Raw genomic sequence first — 25181 nt, 5'->3', positions numbered from 1 at the left:
AGCCCAGCAGGACCCCCCAGCCCCAGCTTGAGGCCATCACATGATGCTCCCTTCTGGGCTGTCTAGACTGAGCTGAGTCCCTGGCTGGGACTGGGCAATGCTGATGCCTGAATTTTCAGCCCATGAGAGAAATGCCCGTCCCTGGTAATTGCTCAACGTGCGGGATGAAAAAGATGCCAAGTTCCTGTGCTCGTTCCTTCCGTCAGAGCAAGGAGGGGGAGAGGGAGCTGCCCTTGGGCAGAGCCCATGTCCCTCTTCTCCAGGCTGCTCTCCCATGCCCTGCTCTGCTCAGCTCACATGGAGAGGCTCGGCCACCTCATCTTGGTCTTCCTGTCAGGTAAGAGGAACGTGTGGCTTTGGGTTTCGAGGGAAAAGGGTTGACAGGGTAAAGGACTGGGGCAAAGCTTGGTCTCCACCTGAAGGCTCCTTCCTTGGAGTTTTCTCCTTTCCTTTTATTTACCAAAGGGCCAGTGGTGATCCCAGTGCTCCCAGCTTTCCTCACAGGGATCCTTTTGAGTCAGAACAGGAAACACTGATGAAAGAAGTCCTGTGTACCTCTTTTGTGAAATGTGGAATTGCAAAATCCTGTGTGTTTGCATTTGCAGGGCTTTGAATGTAATTTATATATGTGTAAATTACCACAGGAGGGTTCAAGGGAAGGGAAATAAAACCCAGTGAAGGGCAGAGCTCTGAACTCTCGGGCACTTGGCTCTTTGCAGCTGGGAGAGGCACAGCCCTTGGAAGTGAGAACCAAGGCACAGGACCCAGGTGGGGCTCCCAGCTCTCTGCCTTCTCTCCCCAGCCACTTTGGAGATTCCAGCTCTCTGCAGCACTGCAGGGAATAGCAACAAACCCAGGCTGTGGGAGCACAGAAACCTGTCCCAAAAATCTGAATGAGTTTGGAAAATGTTCACTATACTTTTTCCAGTAGAACCCAGGAAGGGAGGAGGAACACAAATAGTTTCTGATCTGTCAGCAGAATTGGTTGAAAAGAGAATGACACAATATTTTCCACAGAGAAATCAGGAAATCTTTAAATGATTCCAACTGAGAGGTGTTTTGCTGTGCTGTGGGAATTGTAGGGACTGATGGGGCAGAGCTGGAGGAAGGAGGGGTCCTCAAGAGAAAGAGGAGAGGCAGGCAAAGTGTTCTGGAAGGATTGCACAGGACAGGACAGGACACAGTCTGAGGTAAGTCCTGACTGGAAGAACTGAGTGCAGCAGTGTACTGGGATAAAGACTTGGAGGTGTTGGACACTTGGGGAGCACAGATCTATTTTATGTCTTGTTCTAGTCAAGCTGAAAGAACTTCAGATCTTTTAGTTTATAATTCACTTAGAATTGTTGAAATTATTTTAAGCAGTGTTATTAAAAGCCTCAGCCAGCACAAAGTCCTCACAAGAGCCTATTTTTAAATTTACTTCTGTTTTATCGTTACTTATGGTTTCACAGAAACATTTGCCTCTGAATTTTTTCACTAGAAATAGAGATTTCCACAAATACCACACTGTACTTCTCTCTGGAAGTATTAATAGCTCAGACTGTCCCCTCTGCCATTTCCTGTCACAAAGAGGAATGGAAATTAGAAATAAGGAACCAAGACAATTAAAAAAAGCCAAGCAGCCAAAGACCAGTTGTCAACATGGTTAAAATTTGTAAGATATTAAAAGATAGAGTGGAAAAAAACTGCTAAATGCCTGGATTTAGAAGTAGGAGTGGGATTCAGAAGCAACCTCCTAGCCAGCAAGCAGGACAGTGGTTTGTAGGTGTCAGTGTGATTCCAGCATTTTCCAGGGCAGTGTGGCTTTGCTCTGCCTGTGTAAAGAGCTTCAAAATGGGGATAAAGTTCATGGGCATTTACTGCAAAGGGTTTTTCTGCAGCAGAGGGTATTCCACAGCCAAATACTGTAAAAGAGCTTTTAAAAATCAGGGCAGCTTGTCTGGTGCCAGCTCAACCTACCTGGATGCCCAGCTCCATGCTCCTCAGGATCAGAGCACGGGGCAAGTTTATATTTAATGCCCGAATCCTGAAGACAAGCTGGGCAGGAGCACAGGGATGACAGAGGTGGGATGTGGTTGAGCTCCAGACGGACTCCAGAGCAGCCACCACAGGGCCAGGAGGGAAGGCAAGGACCAAAGTTTACCCAAGCTTCAGAAAATCTGCAAATATTAAGGAAGCTGATACCTCTTGCCCTCAGTGCCACCCCAAGAACTGCTGCCTGGCAAGAGCCAAATCACCCACCAGGCACAGGGTCACCACAGACATTTTTCACAACACCTGAGCCAAGACTCTGAGCTCACTGATCATTGATGGGGGAAGCAGATGGGTGACAACCCTACAGGTGACAGCCTTCCAGGTAGCAGCACTACAGGTGACAGCTGCCATCACTAGAGCAGTAGAGGGTGAAAATGATGTTCAGCATCACCACAGTAGTGAGGGATAGACATGAGAGAGACTGGGCTCACCCCTCTCCCCTCCCTCCCTCCCTCCCAGCCTCCTGTGCCGCAGAGAACGTCACCGTGGTGTATGGGATGGAGGGGGGCACCATTTCTGTCAACTGCTCCTACGACCCCCAGCAGCAGTGGTGGAGAGAGAAGAGCTGGTGCAGGCAGGTCGATGAGACCAAGTGCCAGCACGTGGTGAGTGCCCGGTCCTTCTGGCTGCCCTTCCTGAGGGGCAGGAAAAGCACCACCTCCATCAGGGACAACATCCACGACGGGGTCCTGACGGTCACCATGAGGCAGCTCAGGAAGGAGGATGCTGGGCTGTACCAGTGCAGAACTGATTTCCTGGGGGACACAAAGAGCCTGAGGAAGGTGCAAGTGGAAGTGCTGAGAGGTACGTCCTGGGGTTTGAGTTCCACGAGTTCCTACTCAAATTTCAGGGGTGCCTGCAGGTGCCAAGGCGTCACCTCAGTAACCATCTACTGTTGTCTCGCTCTGTGGAGGTTCTGTGCTTCATCGCCTCTCTTTATTCCTGAGGTACAGCACTGTCACTTCACTGGTGCTGGACATCCAACACGCCATCCCCTTCTTGCTGCCCAGAGTGATCTCCTGGCACACAGCCCCATGCCCCACCTCACCTTGGCCACTTGCCAGCTGGGGCACTGGTGACACCAATGAACATCACCCAGAGGCACCTGCAGACTAAACTGTTCTATTTCTATCAGCAGCTGCCCTGGAGACCCAAGTGCCAGAGGAGCCCAGAGCTGTGCAGAGCATCTCCAGGTGAGCCTAAAACTTGTGCTGGGATCTCTAGTCTTCCTAGGACTAAGGCAGTACCTCAAGAGTTTTTTAAAGGTTTGAACCATCTCCTCCATGGTTGTATTTCTGGTTCCCCACAGCTCCCCTCCCAAAGTGGATTTCACTGTTTTCTACATCCTTGCTGGGCTCCTGGTTACCAAGTTCATGGTGGCTGTACTGATCTGTATCGTTGGCATCAGCAGGAAGCACAGAGAAAGAGAGCAGAACCCAAGCCTGAGTGAGCAGCAGGTCCTCCCTTTCACTGCTGACCTCGGACACGGAACTGGCCCCTCCCGGGAGAGAGCTGCGTGAGCTGAGCCAAAGGGAGTCCATGGAAAAGGAACATCAGGCATTTGCAGGCAAAGCTTTGCCACCTGCTGTAAGAAAAGGATCACTACTAAACACAGGTGTGGATGAACCTGTCACTTTGGAGAGGGAATGTCACCATCTACCACCTCTTCTCATTGGCATCACACCCCCAGGCAGAGTTATTCCAGATACCATCCCCAATCGTTCCACCACAGTCTGAACTGAGACCCATCAACATCCTGTCATCTCAGGGCAGTGCCAGGTGACAGATTCTGTCTTTACAAGGTGAGGAAGACTAATTCCCACTGTTGCTTTGGACAGTGTGGATCCTTGGTGTCCCTGTGGAAAGGCATAAGGAACTGCAGGACAGCCCAGAAAGGGATGTGGTCTCCTTGCAGCTCCGAGCCTGCTTCCTCATTTCTGAAAGGACTTGGTGAGCAAATGAACTGTCTCTCTGTAGTTCTCCCTGTGTTTTTTCTCCCCACTCGAGGGGATGTTACCAACATGTGGTGGTTGTTCATCTCTCCCCACAGTGAAGCTGCCTTTGGGCCTCCCAGGCAGACCCCAAACCCAGGGGCATTCACACTTCTTTTCCCTGCAATACTAAATAAAATAAAATTGATTCTCTGGCTTAGGATGGATTCATGGTAGTGGGCTGCAGGACACCAGGTCACAGTCATCCCCCAAAGAAGAAGTGACACCTGGAACATGCTGGAGTGTTTACAATGCTCAGAGCCAGTGGGACAGGCTGGCACATCCAGCCACTCAGTGCCACACAGGAGCAGAGCTCAAAGCCCAACCCCTCATTACCCAGAGGGGCTGTGGCTGCCCCATCCCTGGAAGTGTCCAAGGCCAGGTTGGACAGGGCCTGGAGCAACCTGGGCTAGTGAAAGGTGACATAGGGAGTGGGTTGAGATGAGCTTTAAGGTCCCTTCAACTCAAACCATTCCATGATTCCATGTAAGTGCAAAGCAGCAGACGAACATTCCCAGCTGAAGGCTGGTCTGGGATGTGTCAGAGCAGCACCAGAGACCAAAGATGCCCATTTCTTGTCCAGCCCCACGGCCTGGTTGCTAAATATGGCTATCACAGGGTATTGAAAGGGGAAAGGCAGCCAGTGAGCACCACGCAGCCTTCCCTCCCAAGAAATAACTCAGAGATTGTGGTTAAAAGATACCCTCAGCAATTCCAAACTGGCATCACCATACGGGGCAGCAGCCTCTGAGTGACAGAGTGAGTTTGCTCCTCTGCAGCAGGAACTGTGTGGGGATAAAGAAGCTCCAGGAGATGTTTTTTCCCTTGGTGCCCTAAACCACTCTCTGCTCCAGGATGGAAGGTTTTCCAGCCCTGCTGCTCTTGCTGGCACTACCAGGTAAGGCTCAGAGAAACCATATAAGAGTGTCTGTGCACAGAGGGAGAGTCCTCTAGAGCCAACAAGAAGTTATGGGAGAAGAGATAGCGGTGCAAGGGGCTGTCAGAAACGTCCTGTCCAGTCTTAGCCTTGAGCTTCCCTGGGAAAGAAAGGATTAACCTTTTCCACACACTGCACTGCTCAGGGGACTGATGGACTCAGGACATCTCTGGTTTTCAGTGATCAGGGCAGCACTTCCAAGGGGGAATCTGGCCCTCAGCTGTGGATATCTGCAGAATATTCTTCTGCAGGGAATACAGATGGTGGTTTCACCTGAGGGTGAGCTCTGAGGTCAACAGTGTGCCGGGTGGGAGACAGCCAAAATGAATCAAGAATGATGTGTCATTCCCATTTTTGTTTCACAGCTAAAGATGTTGCATTGGGACATAAAGATCTCACCAGAGGTTATCCAGGACAGGGTAAAACTCTATTACATAGTTCAACATAGAACCACGACAGGTATCTGTGTGTATCAAGTGGCAGAAGTGTCCAGGAAATTATTTTTGCTATATTAAATAAAATGTCTCAAAGGAAAAAAAAAGAATCAATAATTTACTGGTTACCATCAAAAACAATGAATGCCATGTTGTAGGATTGTATTAATCAAAACCAAGTGGGTTTGGGACAGAAGATATCATAGAATCACAGAATGGTTTGGGTGGGAAGGGACACCAGGGACTGTGCTGACCTTGGCTCTGCCCCTGTGCTGGGGGACACGGACACTCCAGGGGGGTTGTTTTTTCCTGTCTTCTCCCTCTGATGAATCACCGCTCGAGGTTCTTCAGAATTCGTGAGCCTGTTTGCAAAAGAAAAGGGAACTCCTCTCCCTCATCACTCCCTTTCTGTGCAAGACAACACCAGGAAACTCCAATGCTGTATTTGGTGCAAAATGGTGTCCCAAATTCAAGGTAACTCTGATCAAAGTCTCCTTAAAGCAGGAGGGACTGGAATGATGAATGAGTTCTCATGGAAAATGATTAGAGTGCAGCTGAGAAAGCTCCAACTTAATGACTCAGGAGAATATCAACTCGAGACCTATTTCCAGGGGAGAAACAAACCACGGAATAGCACCAAGCTGGAAGTTTTGGGTGAGTTAATCAAAGAATTAATGATCTTCCAGGAGTCAGCAATTTTTTACCACTTGACAAGAAAGATTTCGGGTCAGTGTTAAAGAGCTGCCTTTGGAAATTTCCTGAGACACAGGTAATTCCTGAATTTCTTTTTTTTAAACATATTTTTGATACATACTAATGGGATAAACAAATTGGAGCCAACTGGTGTGAGGGGGGCCTGGCTTGGCTTCATTGATTAATGAAGTCTTACATTTACATCAGCAGATGGAACAGGCTCTGAGCAACCCAAATCTTTGCTGGAGAAAAAGTCACCAGTTTTTTAGCAGGAGAAAGAATCCCCAGGGATGGACTGACGTGGGAAAATCACCTGCTCATTGTTTTGTTTTTTTTTTCAAGAGGAATATAGGTCTTTGGATACAGATTCTGACCCCATTACATTTGCCACTGAGAAGGGGGACATTGCCACAGATGACACCAATAAGGAGCAGAGGTAAAACCAACGACTCCCAGACTCTGGATGCACAGCAGGATTTGAGGAGCAGTGTGACACACTGCAGCATGTGCACACACACACACACAGACACAGAGGCTTCCCCTTCTCCCTACAGTTTGTTCCAACCTCCCCAGTTCCAGGAGAAGCTCTAGAAGGTTCCTATCAAATTCAGGAGCCCTAAGTGGGGCTTCTGCTGAGGATGCTCAGTTTGACCATGTCCTTGCTTTCTAACTGGCTAAAAAAGGGGCACAGATATGGGCCAGGCAATGCCACAGTGACTCTGCCTGGGTACCAGCAGCCCAGCCCAAGATCCACCCCAGCAAAGGCCACAGCACCTCAGACCAGAGGTGTTCCCTGATCAAAAGTGACCCCATTAATGATCCTGATCAAAGACAGACCCTGAGAAGGGCTACTGAATCCTGGTGAGGGATCCCTTGAGCCCTGGTAGCACTGCAGATGACTGCAGGAAGGGAATCCAAGCTCCTGAGTCTTCCCCAGGCTTGCCAAGTGCCAAGGAAAACACAGCTGGTGGGATGGATCCTCTGTGGCTGTGGATCAGTCCTGACCTCACAGAACTGCACTTGTTTAGAGACAGCAAGGGTGGTATTTGGGTGCTGAGTTCTTATCCTGGAAACATAATTCATTGTAAAACACACAAAATCCCCTCCCACATTACCCTCATCACCTCTGCTGCTGTAAATAGTATGGAGATATCCTGGTTTTCCCTGCAGCAGTCTCCATGCCCTCGTGGTGCTGAGCTCCTTCCTGCCCACCACTGCTCTGGTTGCTGCTGTTCTCTTCCTCCTCACCACCTACATCAGAACGAAAAGAGCAGGTAAAGATCCCAAATCCTCCTGTCTGGTTTTCCTGCCCCTCACCTTGTCCTCCCACCCCCCTGGATGTAGGGAAGGTCTGTGCACAGCAATCCTTTCCAAGGAGGCAGGGATGAGCTGGGAGCAAATGCGAGGTGTGAGCTGAATCCAGGAAGGGACAGGAGGGAGAGTCAGGTTTAAAATGAACAGGTAAAGGTCGTGTTTCACACTCAAATGAGTTTCTGTCGTTCTTGGCAGGAAAAGGGATGGACACTGGCAAACATCCTGCTTTCAGACAGAGAGCACTGCAGGTAAGACACCAGCAGAAATCCCACATTCCCGGTGCTTTGGTTGATCCCTGCCATGCAGAGACTGGCTCTGTGTCACCATGCAGCAGTTCCATCATCCTGCAGTGGGTGAGAGGCATCCCCTCGAGCTCCCAGACTAAAGCTGCCCGTACTTGTTGGTTGTCTGACATCTTTTTGCCAAGCAGCCACAACCTACCTTGGTTATTTGAGGAAATCCCAGCCTTTCTGCTTAATTTTGCTTATAGTACTCAGAAAAATAAATGTAATAACAAATACACAGTGTTGATAATTTACTGGCCTTGGATCTGCAGTAACATCACCAAAGCTTCTTATCAAAGGAAAACTTTATAATCCTAAATATTCAGTGTGTTGATTGCGGCTGCACCTTTCTACCCCAGTCCCTTCAATTTTAGGAAGCTGAGTTTGTGTAGAAGTTTCCTAAACTTCTCTGAGCACACGTTTCCTTTTGCCACACATCCCCTCCCCTCTTCCCCAACTTCACAAGACAAAAGGGAAATATTTGTGTCTGTAGATGAGCCAAGGCTAATGTTCAGAAGCAAAAAATGCTGAATCTGTTTTTAACTTCTTGTTCTTTGTGGTTTCTCAGCTCAGAGGACACAAGGGGAGCGGGATGGCAGAAGGAGAACTGAGCAGGAGCACGGTCTATGCTGTGATCAGGCCCCAGCAGCAGCCCAGGCCCGAGGATGTTCTGTATGCCAACGTACAGCCTGCTCCCAAGCTTTTCTTCCACCTGCAGGAACCGCCGGGAAGTTCAGCCTCCTCGGGGCCTGTGGAGTACGCGACTGTTCTCTTCAGAACCACAGCTCCACATCCTGACACTGCAACAGAGGAAAACAGCTTCACCTAAAGAAAGCAGCACAAAGTCTTGGGCTTGTTCACTGAATTTTTCAGAACTGCACTTAAAATAACCTGTTTGTACCCAGCTGCTGAAGGTGGGCGATGGGGTGGGGGGCAGAAGCAACTGAAAGGACACACGTGGGTGCACAAACCTTCCCTGGAAAACAACTGCACTTTCCTAACAGCACAGCATCACCCCCAGCTCCTGGTGGGCAAATCCAGAAGAAAGCTGTGGTATGTTTGCTTTTCCAAATTGCTGGTTTTAAATGACGTAGAACTGTAAACCCAAATACAGGAAACTGGTTCTGTCTGGCAGCAGCTGATACAGCACCACAGCCAACGAGGGGCTGTGAGATACGAGAGATGCTTCCTTTGGACTTTCTTCGACAGCTCACTTGAATACTCACAGATAAAGCATTAATTACTGCCCACTCTGATAAGATCCAAGTCAGCAAAGTGGTAAAAATCTGCTTTATTTGAAACACACGAGGTGTTTCCTGGGCTTCAGGGAGACAGGCAATGCACTTGACATGTTTTAGTAAACAAGGGTCTTGTTAGAAAATATTTGTTTACTTTACAATATAAACTGTCATCAGCTTGAACATGCAGGGGTGAAATTTACATTCAAAATTATTGATTTGTTTTACAAAGAAATAACTTTGTATTTCCCTGTTTGTTGTTCATTAACACACACCAATACTCCAGGATAAACCTAGCTTGACTTTACTATAAACTGTTGATCAAACTACAGAACCCTGATATCACAGCAATATGATCACACATCCCTCAGGGATTATGGATAAATCCCCAAATTCATCTTAATTCTGCAAGCTGGAGCTGAGGATGCTGAATAGAACACAAAAATAGGTTTAAATTTTTGATACTAAGATTGCAAGAAAACTCCAGTCTGGGCACTGGGTGGCAAAGGAGGGAAGGAAGGGGAAAAAGCAGGGAATACACCTATGGACTGTATAAACTCTGTGAGTTATATATCTGCCTGTGAGTGCTTGTGAGATTCTGAGTGAGACAGAAGTAAATTCTGTTGACTGCTCTGATGTGGCTAAAAAATATCAGGCTTTTTATCATTATATCTGAGATGGTTTTGTTATTCTATTGCAAATTTTACGAAAGCAAAGCTAGAAAATTACATCATAATAGTTAAAGAAACCTATTTCTGGCTTCCCAAACAGCCTTGCATGATTGTTCTCTTCCTGTCCCAGCTTCCCATTCTCTGTTCTTACGTAGTTATTTCCTTTTTTCGTTTTTTTTTTCATGATCATCACTGTATTGACCAATTCTGGAAAGAACTAATGACACTCACCCTTGTGCTTTGGCGCATTTTTGAGATGGCAGAAGCGTTGGTGTGGGGTCGATACCATTAAATATTTCCAACACCGTAGAGAACATGCCGTTCCAATCCTGTGCAGAGCTCTGGAGCAGCACTTGTGGAAGAGCAGCATGTCCAGAGGGATCACAGGCAGGCATGGAAACTGTCTCCTAAAGCGCCAAGACAGTGAGGCCAGACTGAGGGGAGACGGACACCAAGATGGCGGGATGGGGCTGAGGGGAGACGGACGCCAAGATGGCGGGATGGGACTGAGGGCAGACGGATGCCAAGATGGCGGGATGGGACTGAGGGGAGATGGACGCCAAGATGGCGGGATGGGACTGAGGGCAGACGGATGCCAAGATGGCAGGATGGGGCTGAGGGGAGAGAGAGGCCAAGATAGCAGGGTCAGACTGAGGGGAGATAGACACCAAGAAGGCGGGATGGGGCTGAGAGGAGACAGACAGCAAGATGGCGGGATGGGTCTGAGGGGAGATGGATGCCAAGATGGCGGGATGGGGCTGAGGGGAGATGGATGCCAAGAAGGCGGGATGGGGCTGAGGGGAGATGGATGCCAAGATGGCGGGATGGGGCTGAGGGGAGATGGATGCCAAGATGGCCTTGCCATCCCCACAGTGGGGCCAAAGCCACCCCCTGCCCTCACAGCTGCCACGTCACTCGCAACGTCCAAATACAGGGAAAAAGCTTCCCGGTTTATAAATTTTATTAGCTGGAGAGTGTACACAGTACTTACAATTGCATCTATTAAAGACCAAAATACACTTGAAAAAATGCATCGTATAAAAAAAATTATAAACTTTTAACTATATACAAACTTTGCCTGACATTACTTCAACCTCAGGACCCTCCCCTGTCCATTCACAAAGAAAAGTTTATTTTTCCCTTCTTTTTAACATGCAGGGCCTTAAACCCATCTAGCATCACTTGAGAACCATTTTTTTCCAAATCCCGCTCTTTACACTCATATAAATCTGGTTTTTGAGGGGTTCACTGCTTCGGTGCTCTGGGTCAATCGACCGCATTTCTCCCCGAGCCTCTTTTATCCTCACCCTTTTACTCTCTCCTGAAGTTTCTGCTCAAGTGTAGCCAATAAACAAAGAATTCTCATTTAATTACTAGACAGGTTCGAACTGGACGATGTCTCCAATTTAACAAATTTCCCCCAGAAAAGAAAACAGACATTTTTGGTACTGTGGTGTTGACCAGTGACTCCAGTCTCACCAAGTAAACAGGACTTTTAGCAGTGATACACAACCCAAAACAAACAAAAATCTGACCAGAGCACTCAGGCTGTCACATCACTATTTAAAGTATCAACAGTAAGACTTTCTATAACACAAATCCATGTCTTCATACACATTCTACAACAATGGATCAGAGAACCTAGATATGAAGGGCTTATCAGGAAACAAGTTCTACCTGTTTAGAAGAAGCTTACAAGTTCTTTAAGAAAAGTAATTACTCCTTAAAAAAAAACCAAACCAAAACAAAAACTATGTCAGAGCAATAACCTTGCTTCCCAATTTCCAGCTCTCAGAGGGGCTCCCTCAGGACAGAGATTAACCATCAGCTAAACAGCAGAAACATCACGGAGAGGCTCTTATTCCAGCACTAAAATATTCCACCAACAAAATGTACAAATGCTCTAAAAAAAATATTTACAATGCTGCTGCAAACCCAACTAAAGCATATGTTACTCCCTAAGGGAGCTGCATGTTCCTGAAATGGGGGAGCTCCCAGGAAATGCTGTGTGAGGGTTTCAGGTGCCAAGTGAGGAAAATCAGCACCACGCTGGAATTGGGCAAGAATTTAAGGCAGAAGCACCCAAGGCCCCAACGATGCCATCAACACCGTGGGGAGGGCACAGAGAGCTAGGAATTCAGAAAAATGAACTGGAATCCTTTAGAACATCAAGCTGCCCAATTATGAACACCCACCTGCATTTCCTCCTCCACTGGCACCTGCTTCCACAGGTGGAGTCACCCCTAGTACCTGGACAGGCATCCTCTTCCTCCAGGACTGCCTGCAGACAATGTAGCATCCAGCATTTCTCCACATTTCTGCTCCCTCCTCTTGCATTCCCTCACTTCCTTCTCATATTCTTAGGTTTAGTACTTTTCTTTTATGCAAAGTCAATAGAATTTTCAAGGCTCTGTCTTTTGTATCCACAACTTGCTAATTTATCCTCCACTTTGTCTTTAGTCATAAGCTTCCAGTAACTGGGAAAATGTGGGCGGGGAGGGGGAAGAAATAATGTGGGGTTTATTTTTCAAGCTGCATTTACTTCCTTTTCCACTTGAAAACAACGTTCACTGCACTTCACCCAGTCTCAGCCACCCTTGGCTGCTTTGCTCAAAAACCCCAAAACCCCTCACTCTGCAGCTTCACCTGTCCAGGTTCATATTTACCTGGCAATATTCCCAATCCCAAGTTTCACCACCGTGATCCAGTTTTAACCACAGAACACAAAAATTGGAAGATCTGAGAACTCCAGCAGGCACCTGATACACAGAGCAGCTTTAAACTCATTAAGGTGGAGGAGGACAGGCATGGAATGATGTGAGATTCACCTGTTAACTGCTTTTGGCTACTGCTCCTATCACCACATTTTAAAGCAGAAAAAATGGAGCAGGCTGAGAATCTGGAATGAGCTACAGAATTAAAGCTAAAGCTGTTTGTGGAGTTGCTCAGCCCAAAGCCAGCTGCAGGTCATGAAAAAGTCCCTTTTTTTAAAACTAAGTACTCCTCTTTCATTAAGTGCCACTTCTTTTTTTGTTTTAAAGAGAATAACCTATAATAAAGCCTGAAAGGTTCTTCAGTATCTGCCTTCATTTGTTAACAGTTCTTCAGGTACCTCAGGATGAGATGAGCTGCCCCAGCTGCTGCTGTAATGAACACCCCTCACTCTGCAGAATTGTAGATTGGATCTGGGCATCAAGAAATACCATCATGAAGCTGATCAAGTGCCAACACTCTGAGACTGAGGATTTGATGTCTTCTGGAGGAACTCTGCACTCGACTGGCAGGTTAGAGGGAAGGTTTAAAACAAAAAACCCTTTGGAAGAGACTCACTTAAAAGTTTAAATCACTTTTATACTCGCATCCAGTTTTCTTCCAAAGCAACGACTACTGGCAATAAACATATAAAAACCCCCCAGAGATTGCTTTTACTAATGAAATCCTTCTCCCCACATCACCCTCTCCTATCTTAGTTCTTGGAACAGACACACAATACACCAAGTCCTGCAGTAATCTTGAGTATTTCTACCATTGACTGGATGGCTGAACCTTTCCCCGAGAAGAGCTTGTTGTTTTACACATTTACAAGGTGGAACTGAAAAGAATCCCCTTCAGTTTCTGCCAGGTCCAGAAGTGCAACAACAGGGACCAGTTCAGGGAAACGAAGTCCAAAGGTGTCAGGAGTGGATGGAAATAAGTCTCTGCTGGGCAAACACAGTCCTGTGGTGCAGCTGACGAGCAGTGAGACTCCAAATTCCCTGTGCTGGATCAGGAGAGTGCACCAAGGAAGTCTGGAAGTTTCTGTTGTTAAAATCTCAACCACGCCCTGAACACGTGGTGCTTGTTCTGTAGAAAAGGACAGGCTGTGACTGGGTGATTGTCCCACTCAAAGACTTGCTGGACACACTGGACAGACAGGACAGACTGGCAGGAGGTCTGGGAATTCCATCCAGGTGCTTTTCTCCTGGAAGCAGTGGTTAGGAGACTCTGATCATCTGTGTCATCGCTTCTTCGTTGGTCTGAGTGGGATCCTGCAGACACAAAATACATCCCAGGTTGGACTTCAACACTTCTCCATGAAGCAGGGAGAAGCACACACAGCTACCAGGAGCAGACACTCCTGCCCCTCCCTTCATACTGACATGTGTCCTAGTGTTCCTGGGTTTTACAGGCCAGTGTAAGAGACTGGGATACAAAAATCCTAACAGTTCCCAGGAAGGTGCCATCCCTGATAATCAGGAAGACCTATTACTGGCCTGGTATTTGGGAAGGATTCTACTTCAGGATAAGAAACATTCCCTAAAGCCACAGGACTGCTCCAAAGAACTGATGAACAACAGAACCTGCTGATTCTACTCCATTGCATCCCTTCCTTTGAAACCTGCCTTGCACTTTCTATGCAAATCAATGTGCAGCTAAGAATCAGATATTCACGTTTTATTTTTCTATTTTACAAACACAGAATGTTTGTGTGAGTTTGCCCTAAGAAATACAAAGCGAATACACTTCTATCCACATTACAGTCATTACATTCCTCAAGGCAAACATCACTTGCTCTCTACAAGACAGGAGGTTTTTTCCCCAATGCCTGAAACATAAATTCGAAGGCAGGGAAGGACAACGGTCAGCAGGCTCCAAAAAACCCAAACAAACCAGTACAACACCTGTAAAGAGCAACGTGAAGGACTGACAGGGGCAGCTGTCCAACAGCCAGACCAAACCCCACTGACCTGCATGTGAGGGCTGTCCTTTTCCTTGGGGGAGAAGAAGCGTCCCCCCTCTCCCCGTTTCCTGGCCATGGCGTGCCGGTGCCGGGACTCGTGCAGGTATTTCTGCAGCAAAGGGAAGCAGGACGTGAGAGAGCAGCCACAATCTCCAGGTCAGTGCTTCCTTAGGGGAAATTCCCGACCGCTGGAAAAGCCTGCCCCGTCCCCATCCATCCCCCTGCCCCCAGACAGCATGGGTACAGTCAACACCCACTTGTAACACAGCTCCAAAGACACCCCAAGGCATCCAAAGGAAGCAGGACTGTCCCCAAAGGACTTAAAAAATTTGCCCTGATGTAGCTTACGAACAACAAGAACATTAAAAACCACCAAGATTCCAGTCCTCATTTTCCAGCCTGGGTGTGGTTCTGTGCCTTTCTCAGAGCAACCCTGTGTTAGATCAGAGTTGTCTTCTCACCCTTCTTTCCTTGGGAATTTTCCCCTCTGCTTCCAGCTTAGCCCGTGCCTGTCTCCTCTTCAGGATGCGGTGGTACTGCTTGGCATTCACGTAGAGGGGCTCCTCTTCCAGCATCTCTGCCCCAGGCAAAGGGATTCTCTGGATGGCTGGGACTGACCCAGCTCCAGGCACCATCTGTGCAGAGAAGGTGGGTTTAGTACTTGCAGCTCACAACACAAAATGAACACTAAAAATAGTTAAAAAAATCAAACCATTAAAATGGAAAGTGTTTGGGTTTTGCTCAGATAATGCAGCTGCTTAAAGCAGCAACAAAGCTGTTCTCAAACTGCAGAACAAATTTAAACAAGTCAATTACTTATTACTCCTGCTTGCTTTTTCTTTTCTGATAAAAGCAGAATTTCAATAAATTACACAATTCCATGACCATGTTGCTGCTTCTTGTACAGTTAAACAGGACATACCAAGTCTTCCCTTTTTTTTGGGTTCTCTCTTATTTGAATTACATGCTAATTTCAGAGCATTTCTAAGCAAACATTGCAGAGCTGCTGACATCTAGTGGGGACCAACAAAACTCCAGGTAAAGGGCCTCACACTACAAAAGAAATAGGAGCTGGCAGGAAAAGCCTCTGTGAACCAAATCCTGAGGGACCCTCGAGAAAATTAACTGTTGACTCAAACTATTTAAGCCTTAAGGCCATTGCTCCCTATCACTCCACACCCCTGTGAAAATCCAGGCAGGTCTGTGTACAGGCATCTTAAACCTCAGCCCTTAAAGACATCAGTGGGAAGTTTCACACCTACCATGACCATTCCCCCTGAATTGACAACGTTTCCAGCCACTGGCAGTGTCACTGTGACTGTCCCTTGGCCACTGCTGGTGGTGTTGGTGTTGGCTCCTGTCTGGACAATCTGTGCTCCAGCCAGGCTGGCTGCTGGAATGGTGATCATGCCTGTAACAGGGACTGTAACTTTAAGGAAGTAAAACACAAAAGAAAAAAAAAAAAAAGAAAAACGAAACAAAAACACGCACACAAAAAGAAGGGAACACCATTAGTCCCACTTCTGTGTTTTACTCATTCATCCTTCCATAACATGCAGAGAATCACGAAAGCACGGAACTGAGTAACTAAATTCCATCAGAATTCCTGGTTTTTGCATTTGTGCCTGCACAGTAACCCCTGTGTGACATAAGAGACCGTGTACTCTTGAGGTGTAACAGCAAAATTAAGGGTTTCTGTTCTAACAGCCCTTGCCAAAGACAAGACCCATTGTACACAGTTCCGGGGAAAGAACCTCGGAGTGAATTCCAGCAGAACAAAAGCATCTCCTCCCACATTCACACAGCAAGAGTGTGATCCCAGCACTCAGCTCAGTGTGTTCTTTGACAATAACCCCAGGGCACTAACTAACCCAAGAGCCCCTTCTCCCCAGCTCTCTACCTTGCTGCAGGATGGTGCCGTCGGCGTTCACGGGCTGGTACACGATGGTCTGGCCCTCAGCAGCCTGGGCCACCTGCTGGCCTTGCACTGCTATTTGTTGCTGGGTCTAAACAAAACAAACAACACAGGAACTTTACAGAGTGCTTTTTTTTCCCCACATTTTACAATTCCTGAATTAGCACATGGTGCTTGAGGTGTTCCAGGCATCTGTTACTGTTGCCTCATTACCAGCATCAAGAAACAGGCTGGAGCACAGACCAAATAACTGGAGATAAAACACCTGAAGCACATGTGAGATACTTCCTCTAACAGTGCAGTGTTCAATATTGAAAGAACAAATTCTAGGTTTCCTGTCTCGCTATGAATATGCAAAAGGAAGAACCATTCTGCTCCAAAATTTAATTTTGGTCCTAACCAAAAGCATCAGCAGAAACCCCAGGTGTGACTGGACTACTCCACAAAATGGCCCAAGTATGGAATTAGCAATGCTTCATGTTTTCAAAATTCAACAAATAGACAAAAACAACCACAAACCAATAAAATACAAAGACACAATGGATAAAAACATGCAATCTAGTTATTCTGCCCCAGAGTTATGTATGGAAACACTACAAAAACATGACATTTATTCTCAAGTTCTCCTCAATATTTTTCCCTTTTTTACTTAACCACATCTTAAGTCATTTGGCAAGTTTCTCTTCCTGATCCTCTCCAGAAAAGCCTTTCATGCTGGTGCAGTTACCTGTGTCTGGCCAGCAGTAACTGCAGTCTGGGGCTGCTGTATAATGATCTGCTGGGTCTGGCCCTGCTGCCCCTGTACCTGCACAGCCTGCCCACCTTGAATCTGAATCTGACCTGGCTGGACCAACTGAATCTGTGGAAGAAAGAGTCAGAAAGGAACATTAACTATGCCTCTGATTTCTCCCTCCTTGGCCTCAGCATGACCAAGTCATCTCTGAGGATGATTTACTGTTGCACAGAAAAAGAAAGCACCGAGTCTTCTCTTTTTCCATTTTAAAATGAGGAGTTTTAATGGATTCCTCCCTGTGACACATCACCACAGCCACACAGCAGAGGGACCAACATGCTGTGTCACTGTGCTCCAGCAGTTCTCCACTGCTTACACAATATATCAGTCAGAAGAAATAAATTATTCACATGAAACTGGTAATAATAATAGTCAGGTGAAAGAAGAAGAGGACTAAGATTTAAGACATCTGTAGAGAGTTAATTATCCAGCATACAGAAGTACTCCTGGTATATATAAAGTTGTCCTCAGCTTTGCAAAGTCTTTCCACCACCATGAAACATTCTTAGATTAAAAAATGGAACTGGAACATGGTTTGAAGCTTGTGCTTAAAAACCCAGTTATTGATTTTCCTCCAACAACCAGACTGGAAAAAACCTTGCACAAAATATAATCGTTTTCAACAAAAGAAATTTTAAATTAACCTCTCAAAACACCAAGACATTGTTTGCCTTCCTGGACTCTGCTGAACTGGATTCCTAAATCCCATTCTAAATCACCAGGACACTTCCACTATGCCATGGTTACAGATCTTCCCTTTGCTTCACAAACAAAAACACTTCAACCACCTCTTTAAATTTACAAGTATTTCCAGATAATTGTTTCCAAAAAAATCCACCTTCTGTACCTTCTACAGTATTGCCTTCTGTGCAAAGGGGACGTTTAAATTCCCCTTCAGCCATCACATATTAGATGAGCTCAAGCACAGGAGGTGTTTTCCAGAGGCTTTCTTCAGGTTGGTTTTTTTTTTCAAATCCTCTTTCTGAGTCATAAATTGAGCAGGCACCAGATCCCCAAGTACACTGCAAGGGCCAGGTAAAATGAAAAAAACCATCCCAACAAACAAAACACCTGGACTAGTGGAAGGTGCCCCTGCCCGTGGCAGGGTGTGGAATGGGATGGGCTTTAAGGTCCTTCCCAACCCAAACCATTCCACAACTGTACAAAAAAAACCCAAACCAACCCAGCTGTGTTTTAGTGGACTTCACCCAAAAGGTTTGCACCTTCACCCAAAAGGTTTGCACCTTCACCCAAAAGGTTTGCACCGAGCCACAAAGCACAAGAGCCGAGTTCCCAACGGCCCTTCATGGCGCTCCACACCCGCAGGAAGCAGCCTGTGCCCACGGTGTTTCTGGCCCAGCCCCGTGGCTGTGGGAACACCCAGCATGTGTGTCCCCTGTGAGCTGGCACCAGCCCTGGCTGTTTGTCTCACCTGCTGCAGCCCCTGCGTGCCCGACACCGGGACCTGCATGATGGTCTGGCCCTGCCCGCCGGGCACGGCCTGCACCATGATGGGCTGCCCGGTGGAGGTGATGAGCTGCCCGCCGCTCACCTGGACCATCAGCGGCTGCCCCTGCACCTGCAACAGAGAGAGCCACGATGAAACCCCCTGGCACTGCCACCCAGAGCTCCAGGGCTCACCCCCAGCGACGGGGTGGGCACAGAAACCCAGCAACAGGCACTAACAGCCTGGCTTTCTAAAGCTTCCCCGGGATGTGCTGTGGGGTTTAGTCAATGATCTGCTTCTCTTGCAGTCTAATTGCCACAAAGCATGAAAAGCAGCACTAGATTTTCGAGCCACGGTAGCTACCTTCATGCACAGCCCAAGAGCAACGTGGAATAAAAGAAACTCCATTCTCCACATCACAATTACTGATCTTTAATGGGGGTTCCTATTGAGAGAGCTCTGGATAAGCTGCTCTTACAGGGAGATTCTGGGGTGGCTTCAGCTCTCTCCAATTTCATGCCTACAACATTTCCATTTCCTGACTGACACGGAGCATGTGATGTGCTTAGAGAAACTCTTCATAGTTATTAAGTGAAAATTGTAACTGGAGCAACACAAAATGCAGTTCAGGGAGGAAAAGTGAAAGCAGATGAGCAGCAGCCACTTCTGAGCCCAACAAGGCTTAGAGTGGATTTATAAACATAAATATATATCTGAGCATGGGGAGGCCCTGGCACAGGTTGCCCAGAGAAGCTGTGGAGCCCCATCCCTGGAAGTGTCCAAGGTCAGGTTGGAAGGGTTTGGAGCAAGCTGGGATAGTGGAAGGTGTCCCTGCCCATGGCAGGGGGTGGCACTGGATGGGCTTTAAGGTCCCTTCCAACAAAACCAGTCTGGGATTCTATGGTAAGTTTGGCATGAAAGTCTCTGGGAGAAAGGTCCATGAAAAGAAAAAGAAGGGGAAAACCTCTCTGTTCAAACACCCTCACCTGCCACATCCCCCATTTCCCCAAATATATCTTGGAAAATGCTCTCCTCCACAGCTTAAATGTGAAATGAGTTATGAAATAGGAAGCTGAGCTGTTTGGGAACAAGAGTAACATAACCTGGTAAAAGTCAGTGAGTTCCCATGTTTCTCCTTGTGAATCCCTGGGACAGTCAGGACACTCTGGGATCCCTGAACAGAGGGAACCTTGCAGGGTTCACACACCTCAGGAGCGAGGTCCCAGCACATGCAGGGAATGCAGCTGTACCTCAGAGATGAGTCCTACCCCCAATCTGGTGACTTCACAGGTCACCTCCCAGCTGTGACACTGCTGTCCCTCAGCCTGTACAGTCACATCCACGTCCCTCACCACATCAGCAGGACTTGGTCTGGGTTACAGGGAGGAGCATGCTCATGTCAGCCACAGAGAAGCACAGGCAGCAGCACAATATCCAATAAGCAGAAAGGAAAACGACACATTCCAGGACTTTTGTTAATGAATTAGAGCAAGACAAAATGAAGAGAGGGTGGGGAACATAGCAACAACCAGAGGCCACAGGGACCCAAGCAATCCAAGTCAGCCAGCAATTCAGATTTTAACTCTGAACATAAAAAATGCTGTGTTCACTTTGCACCTGGCAAGACCATTCCAGCCCCCTGGAACTCTCCTGCTCTGAAGAATTCAAAACTAAATGAAACCAAAAAACTGAGAGCAAAGTGCAGTGCTAAATGCTAGGGCTGCCCAGGGTCTGTCAGCTGCTTTAAAGAGGGTTTGTGAGCCCCTGTAAACCCTGTGTGAGGCAAGGAAATGGGATCTGCAGACAGAAAATACTTCACACTGAAACAAATGATTTCTTTCCATCTGTGATGTATTTACTGCTCGGATTCCCACTGCTCCTGGGTTGCCCTGTGTTAGTCATTTGTAAATAAGGAATTGGATCACTCCATCCCAGAGAGGCCAATATTGTCCCCAGGTGCTCTTTCCATCACAGGAAAAGGTTTCACTCTTCAAGCTCAGGGCTCACCCACCACCTCTGCCTGTCATGGAGTGAAGAACTACAGAACTCCCCACGGGGGAGATCAGAAAACTCATCTCCTTGGAACTACAGGAAATCTTTGGGGTTTATCTCCACTGTCACTTCCTCACCTGCACGTTTTTTCCTCTGAAGCCCCATTTAATGACTGTTCCCTTTCAGAACCACAGCAGCAGGAATTCCTGAATGCAGCAGGGGTTCTGGGAGAGCCCAGCCAAGCTCCAAGGCCATGGAAAACCCCAGAGCCCTACAGCATCCAGCACAGGTGCTGCTGCTGCCACATGCTCCTGCCCCTCCTGCAGCCCTGAACAAACACAGCATTAGATATGTGGCGTGGGGAGGGTCATGCAGTGCTCAGAAACACAATCAGAGAGATCACCACTACCTGCAGGGTCTGGACTTGCTGGCCTGAGGCCGATGCCACCTGGGCCTCAGTCTGCAGCTGGACAGCAGTGACACCTCCCTGCTGCTGGGAACAGGAACAGGGAGAGCTTGAAACAGGGAAAGGCACAGCTCTGGCACGACACAACGACGAGGGTGAGTGTAAAATTCATACAACTGCTCTGGGAACACGAGGAGTGGGAACGTTTAGCAAACCTACGGATGGAATTCCCACAGACAGGCTTCAACACCCCGACTGAATTCACCTACAAGGGACAGGAGGGATTGTTTGGCAGAATGTGAAACCTCAGTTTCAGGGTTTTATCTTGCTCAGTGCTCCCTTCACTGCCCAGGTTTCTCACTGGGAAGGGCTGCAGGGTTTGGTTACACTGGTTTGTCACAATAAAGGCCACAAACCCCTTCCTGCAGCACAGTGGGAGCTTCATCTCTGCCCTCTGTGTCAATCTCTGCCCACCACTGACCTTGAAGGACAATCTGGAGAGGCTGCAAGAGCAGTTAGAGCTAAAAGCCTTCTCTATCTTTAGCCTCCTTGGTAAGAGTCCCAAAATAATCTGTGTAACTGTGTTAGCGCTGGGGAGAGGAAGGACAGCTCTTTCCTAAGAGCTGTACTGCAACAGCCTGTTAAAACAACTCATTTTAGAAAAACATCTCATGTCAAACACAGGCTTTAAGAGCATGTACTGACAGTGAAAGTGTCAATAAAACCACATAGATCTTTGGTTGTCTGCTGGAAGCAGGTATTTTTGATAAACCCTAATGTAAAGTTTTTTAACCTCAAGTGCAATCTTGTTCTGCCTGAAAAAGTTAATTAAATTCAATGGGAGAAGCTGGTCCTTGCTGAAGCCAAAGCAAAGCAGATCTCGCTGAGAACATGATCCAGTGGCTCATCCCTTTGCATGACAAACTATTAAACTCCTCTTGCCTTGAACTAGAACAAACAGAAGATGCAACAAAAATTCAGCAGCAGCACAACTTATCTGAAAATACATCACAAAATCTGAACGGGGGAAGTTTAACAGTAAAAATCAATAAGCCCTTAAAAATCCAGCCCTGCTCATCTGCACATTGTAACATGAACTAGGAACTTCTTTCTGGAAGGGATCAGTTCATCCCAAGCTACATGGTTTGTTTAATTTCTGTACTGTATGTTCTTTTTGATCCACCTGTAGTTGTAAAATTAAGAATCTCAATAAATATTTCTTTTGAGGAAGCTTGGAGGAAGCCTCTGTGGGCTTGAACAAAACCTGTTTCAATTTGGAGGGGACCCTACACTGTTCCTGTGGACAACTGCCTGTTTCTGTTCATAGTCTGTCTCCTCCATTTCCAGAGATTTGTTCCTCTCCTCACATCCCAAACTCTGCCAACTCCTTGCTACACTGAAATCTGGCAACCTGCACACCTGCAATTTAATCTGATAATTCCTGTATTATAAAACCCACGTTTCCTCTGACCTTCAGCCAAGTCAGATCCCTGAGCAGGTGCCAGGAGTCAGGTGAACACGTGTCCAGGCAGGGTCACAAAGCCCCTCAGTGCTCCTGTGACCCTCTGGGGCCACAAAGGGGGTGTCAGTGAGCACTGACCCCCCCAGCCCCCTCCCACCTTCCATACCTGCTGCTGGATCTGCCCGGCCTGCACCACGATCTGCTCCGTGGAGCTGTTGCTGTTGGCCGTGTACTGCTCCATGGCCACGGGACCCTGGGCTGGCTCCTGCAGAGAGGGACAGAGCAGCTCGTTATTGTCCCGAGGTGGCACATCTGTGTCCTCCTACAGGGGCTGCACAGCAAAGCATCTGCTGCTCACAGGCAGCTGCTGCTTCCTGAGGGACAGGAACAAACCAGAGAGGTCAATTCAAGCACATCTACCCTGACTGAGGGGCAGAGTGTCCCAGTTCTGTCCTGATCTTCAGTGCCTCCAACAGGAGCTCTGAACCTGTTCTTCCTCCTCTTGGAGTCTGCATGTCCTGGGCTACAGACACCTGCCTGTGGGGGGAGTGTCACTGCTAAAGAACCTCCAAAAATGCAACATTTGGGTGTAAAACCAAACTACATTTCAAGAATCCAGCAGAGCTAACTGAAGCCCTCTCCTTCCCCCACTACACACCATTCCTCATATCTCTTCCCTTTCCTCTTATTTCCATAGAATCATGGAATGGTTTGGCTCAGGGGGGACCTTAAAGCCCACCCAGTTCCACCCCCTCCCAGCCCCATCAAACCTGGCCTCGAACACTTCCAGGGATGGGGGAGCCTCACGACCCTCACAGGGCTTAATATCTCCCATAAAGAACTTATATATTCAAAGATATTCCTTGTATATTTTGGGAACCACCAGTAGATTTCCCAGCGCCTCCACCCTCCTGCTGCCTCTCGTTCCTTGGCCCTTTCCCTACACACATGAACACAGTGCTGAAATAAAACATCAGCTCCAGCACCTCCTTTTCCCTCACCCTGCTTCTCCCAGGATCAAGGGAAGAATTCTTACTGTTACTGTAACAAGGTCTTCGATTCATGTCATGACTGAACAAGTACCTGCTACATTAGGGAAAGAAAACACAGCCTGGAACTTTAATTTTCAAAGCCTAAAGCAACAAACCCCCTCAGGCTCTCTCAGTTTTCCAAGGAATGCTGACAGAATGTAGTCCCAGACTCCCTGGAACAGTTGCTGTGGTTACTGCTGCCGTTTCAGCTCCATCCTTTGCCCATTTACTAACAGTTTCTCCCAACCTGCCAGAATAAAAGCAAGTAAATATTCTTCCTGAACATGCTGGTGTCTGACATGTGTCTCCTTTCAGTTCTGCACTGGATACTTCATTTCTGCCCCAAATGCCTGTGGGCCTGTCAGAGAGCAGCTCCCACATTTCCTTCTCCAGGGAAATGTTCCAGTATCCAGCACAGGGTGCCAGGACACTGTATTTGCCAGGAGTTCTCTGTTTTCCTTAATGATACAACCAATAATCAAGCACAGGCAAACCTCTACTCGGAAATGCTTCATCCCAGCCCCCCGGATCAAGCCTGTCTTGTTTAATTACAATATCAGCAGCACTGTAATCCTAATGCTCTGCACCAGCCACGGCCAAAGTTACAGACCGGATTTTCCACGTGCTGGCTCCTCATCCTGCAAGGGATTATCTCATTCCCTTCATTAACACAGAGCAGCCAAGTTAAATTTTAAAGATCAGAGATCCGTGGACGGCAGGATGGAGCTCCTCCCCCAGTGAGCTCACAGGCAGCTCCTCCTCACTGGGAATGCACTGGGAATGACTGAGGGTTCCGGTCCCAGCACTATAAATATATATATCACAGAATATCCTAAGTTGGAAGGGACCAGATGGGATCATCAAAGTCCAATTCCTGGCCCTGCACACCAAGAATATATATTTATTTACATGTCTATACACACACACATATATATGAGTGCACAGAAGCTGCAGCAGTGCCAGTCTCCTGAGCAGACAGCCCGCTCTAAAGGCAGACCCGTGTGATGCCCAGCCCCGGGACGCGTTTCAACGTGTCCCATCTGAACGGGTGGAGTTTCCAGGGCAGAGCCGCGGTCCCTCCAAGAACAGTGGCGAAGGGCGGACGGGGTTTCACCCCCGCGCTTTGTCTGCGCTGCCCGGCAGGACAGGCCGGCAGAGCGCTGGGCCCGGGATCGGTCCCGAGTCCGGCAGGGACCGGGGGTCGTTGTGCTGCGGGAACCGCCGGCCCGGGGCTCTCCGGGAGGGCTGGGCAGGTTCACCCCCCGCTGCCCGAGGGGCCGGGTCCGCTCCCGGAGCCCCCGTGACCGGACACCTCCGGCGGCACCGACCGCGGCCGCGAACCGCCGCGAACGGGGGGGGGCAGGACGAGTGGGGGGGCGGCCCGGGCCCGTCTGCCGCCGGGGAGGCCCCGGGGAGGGCGGGGCGCTGCGGGCCCCGGGCCCCGCCGGGGGAGGACGAGCCACCGACTGCCCTGCCCGGCGCCGGAACAGCCAGGCCCCGGTTCGCCGCCAGCCCCGGAGCAGGCGAGTGCAGCGCCGGCCCCACTCACCCGCCGCTCCGGGCCCCTCCCGGGAGCCCCGCGCCCGTCCCGCTCCCCGCCCCGCCCGTCCCGGCGCGCGCTCACCGTGCCGCGCTCCGCTCCGCGCCCCGCGCTGATTGGCTCCGCCGCGCGGCCCCGAAGCCCAATCAGCGCCCGCACTCGCCCGCCGCGCAAGATGGCGCCCAACCGCGGACAAAGGGGGCGAGGGGCGGGGCCCCGCCGCCCAACCCGCTCCCGGGCCCCGCCCGCGGGCTCTGCGCCTGCGCGGGGGCAGCGCTG

The 25181-nt window shown here is 48.6% G+C and overlaps 3 protein-coding genes across 17 annotated transcripts; 2 read left to right on the top strand and 1 right to left on the bottom strand.

Annotated features, from left to right (window-relative positions):
• The first annotated feature begins 3 nt into the window (after positions 1-3).
• LOC127480374 (triggering receptor expressed on myeloid cells 2-like) lies at positions 4-4180 on the top strand. The gene is given in 5 exon segments (XM_051808470.1): positions 4-224; positions 226-337; positions 2494-2838; positions 3170-3227; positions 3344-4180. Coding segments are annotated over 5 exon segments (828 nt in total). The 5' UTR covers positions 4-122; the 3' UTR covers positions 3555-4180.
• Positions 4181-4418: 238 nt separating this feature from the next.
• Positions 4419-9826, top strand: LOC127480375 (uncharacterized). Of its 2 annotated transcripts, XM_051808472.1 has the most exons (6): positions 4419-4923; positions 5901-6050; positions 6432-6525; positions 7260-7363; positions 7599-7651; positions 8256-9826. In XM_051808472.1, exons 1-6 carry the CDS (start codon positions 4881-4883, stop codon positions 8514-8516), a joined length of 705 nt encoding a protein of 234 aa, XP_051664432.1. In that variant the 5' UTR covers positions 4419-4880; the 3' UTR covers positions 8517-9826. The 2 variants fall into 2 exon arrangements, with proteins under 2 accessions (XP_051664432.1, XP_051664431.1); XM_051808471.1 differs by having other exon boundaries at positions 4419-6050.
• A 713-nt stretch (positions 9827-10539) lies between these two features.
• Positions 10540-25117, bottom strand: NFYA (nuclear transcription factor Y subunit alpha). Of its 14 annotated transcripts, none has more exons than XM_051808454.1 (10): positions 24987-25117; positions 22498-22596; positions 20870-20956; positions 18457-18603; positions 16959-17090; positions 16217-16322; positions 15579-15745; positions 14778-14951; positions 14324-14425; positions 10540-13624 (listed from the first exon to the last, which is right to left on the bottom strand). In XM_051808454.1, the coding sequence occupies exons 2-10, from the start codon at positions 22570-22572 to the stop codon at positions 13571-13573; spliced, it is 1044 nt and encodes a 347-aa protein (XP_051664414.1). In that variant the 5' UTR covers positions 22573-22596; positions 24987-25117; the 3' UTR covers positions 10540-13570. The 14 variants fall into 14 exon arrangements, with proteins under 14 accessions (XP_051664414.1, XP_051664417.1, XP_051664416.1 ...); XM_051808457.1 differs by having other exon boundaries at positions 15579-15727; XM_051808456.1 differs by having other exon boundaries at positions 20873-20956.
• Positions 25118-25181: the final 64 nt, after the last annotated feature.

Source organism: Manacus candei, unplaced genomic scaffold, assembly GCF_025592945.1.
Source record: "Manacus candei isolate 608988 ecotype Guabito, Panama unplaced genomic scaffold, ASM2559294v1 h1tg000073l, whole genome shotgun sequence".
NCBI lineage: Eukaryota > Metazoa > Chordata > Aves > Passeriformes > Pipridae > Manacus > Manacus candei.
This window is presented reverse-complemented; position numbering and strand designations above follow the sequence as displayed.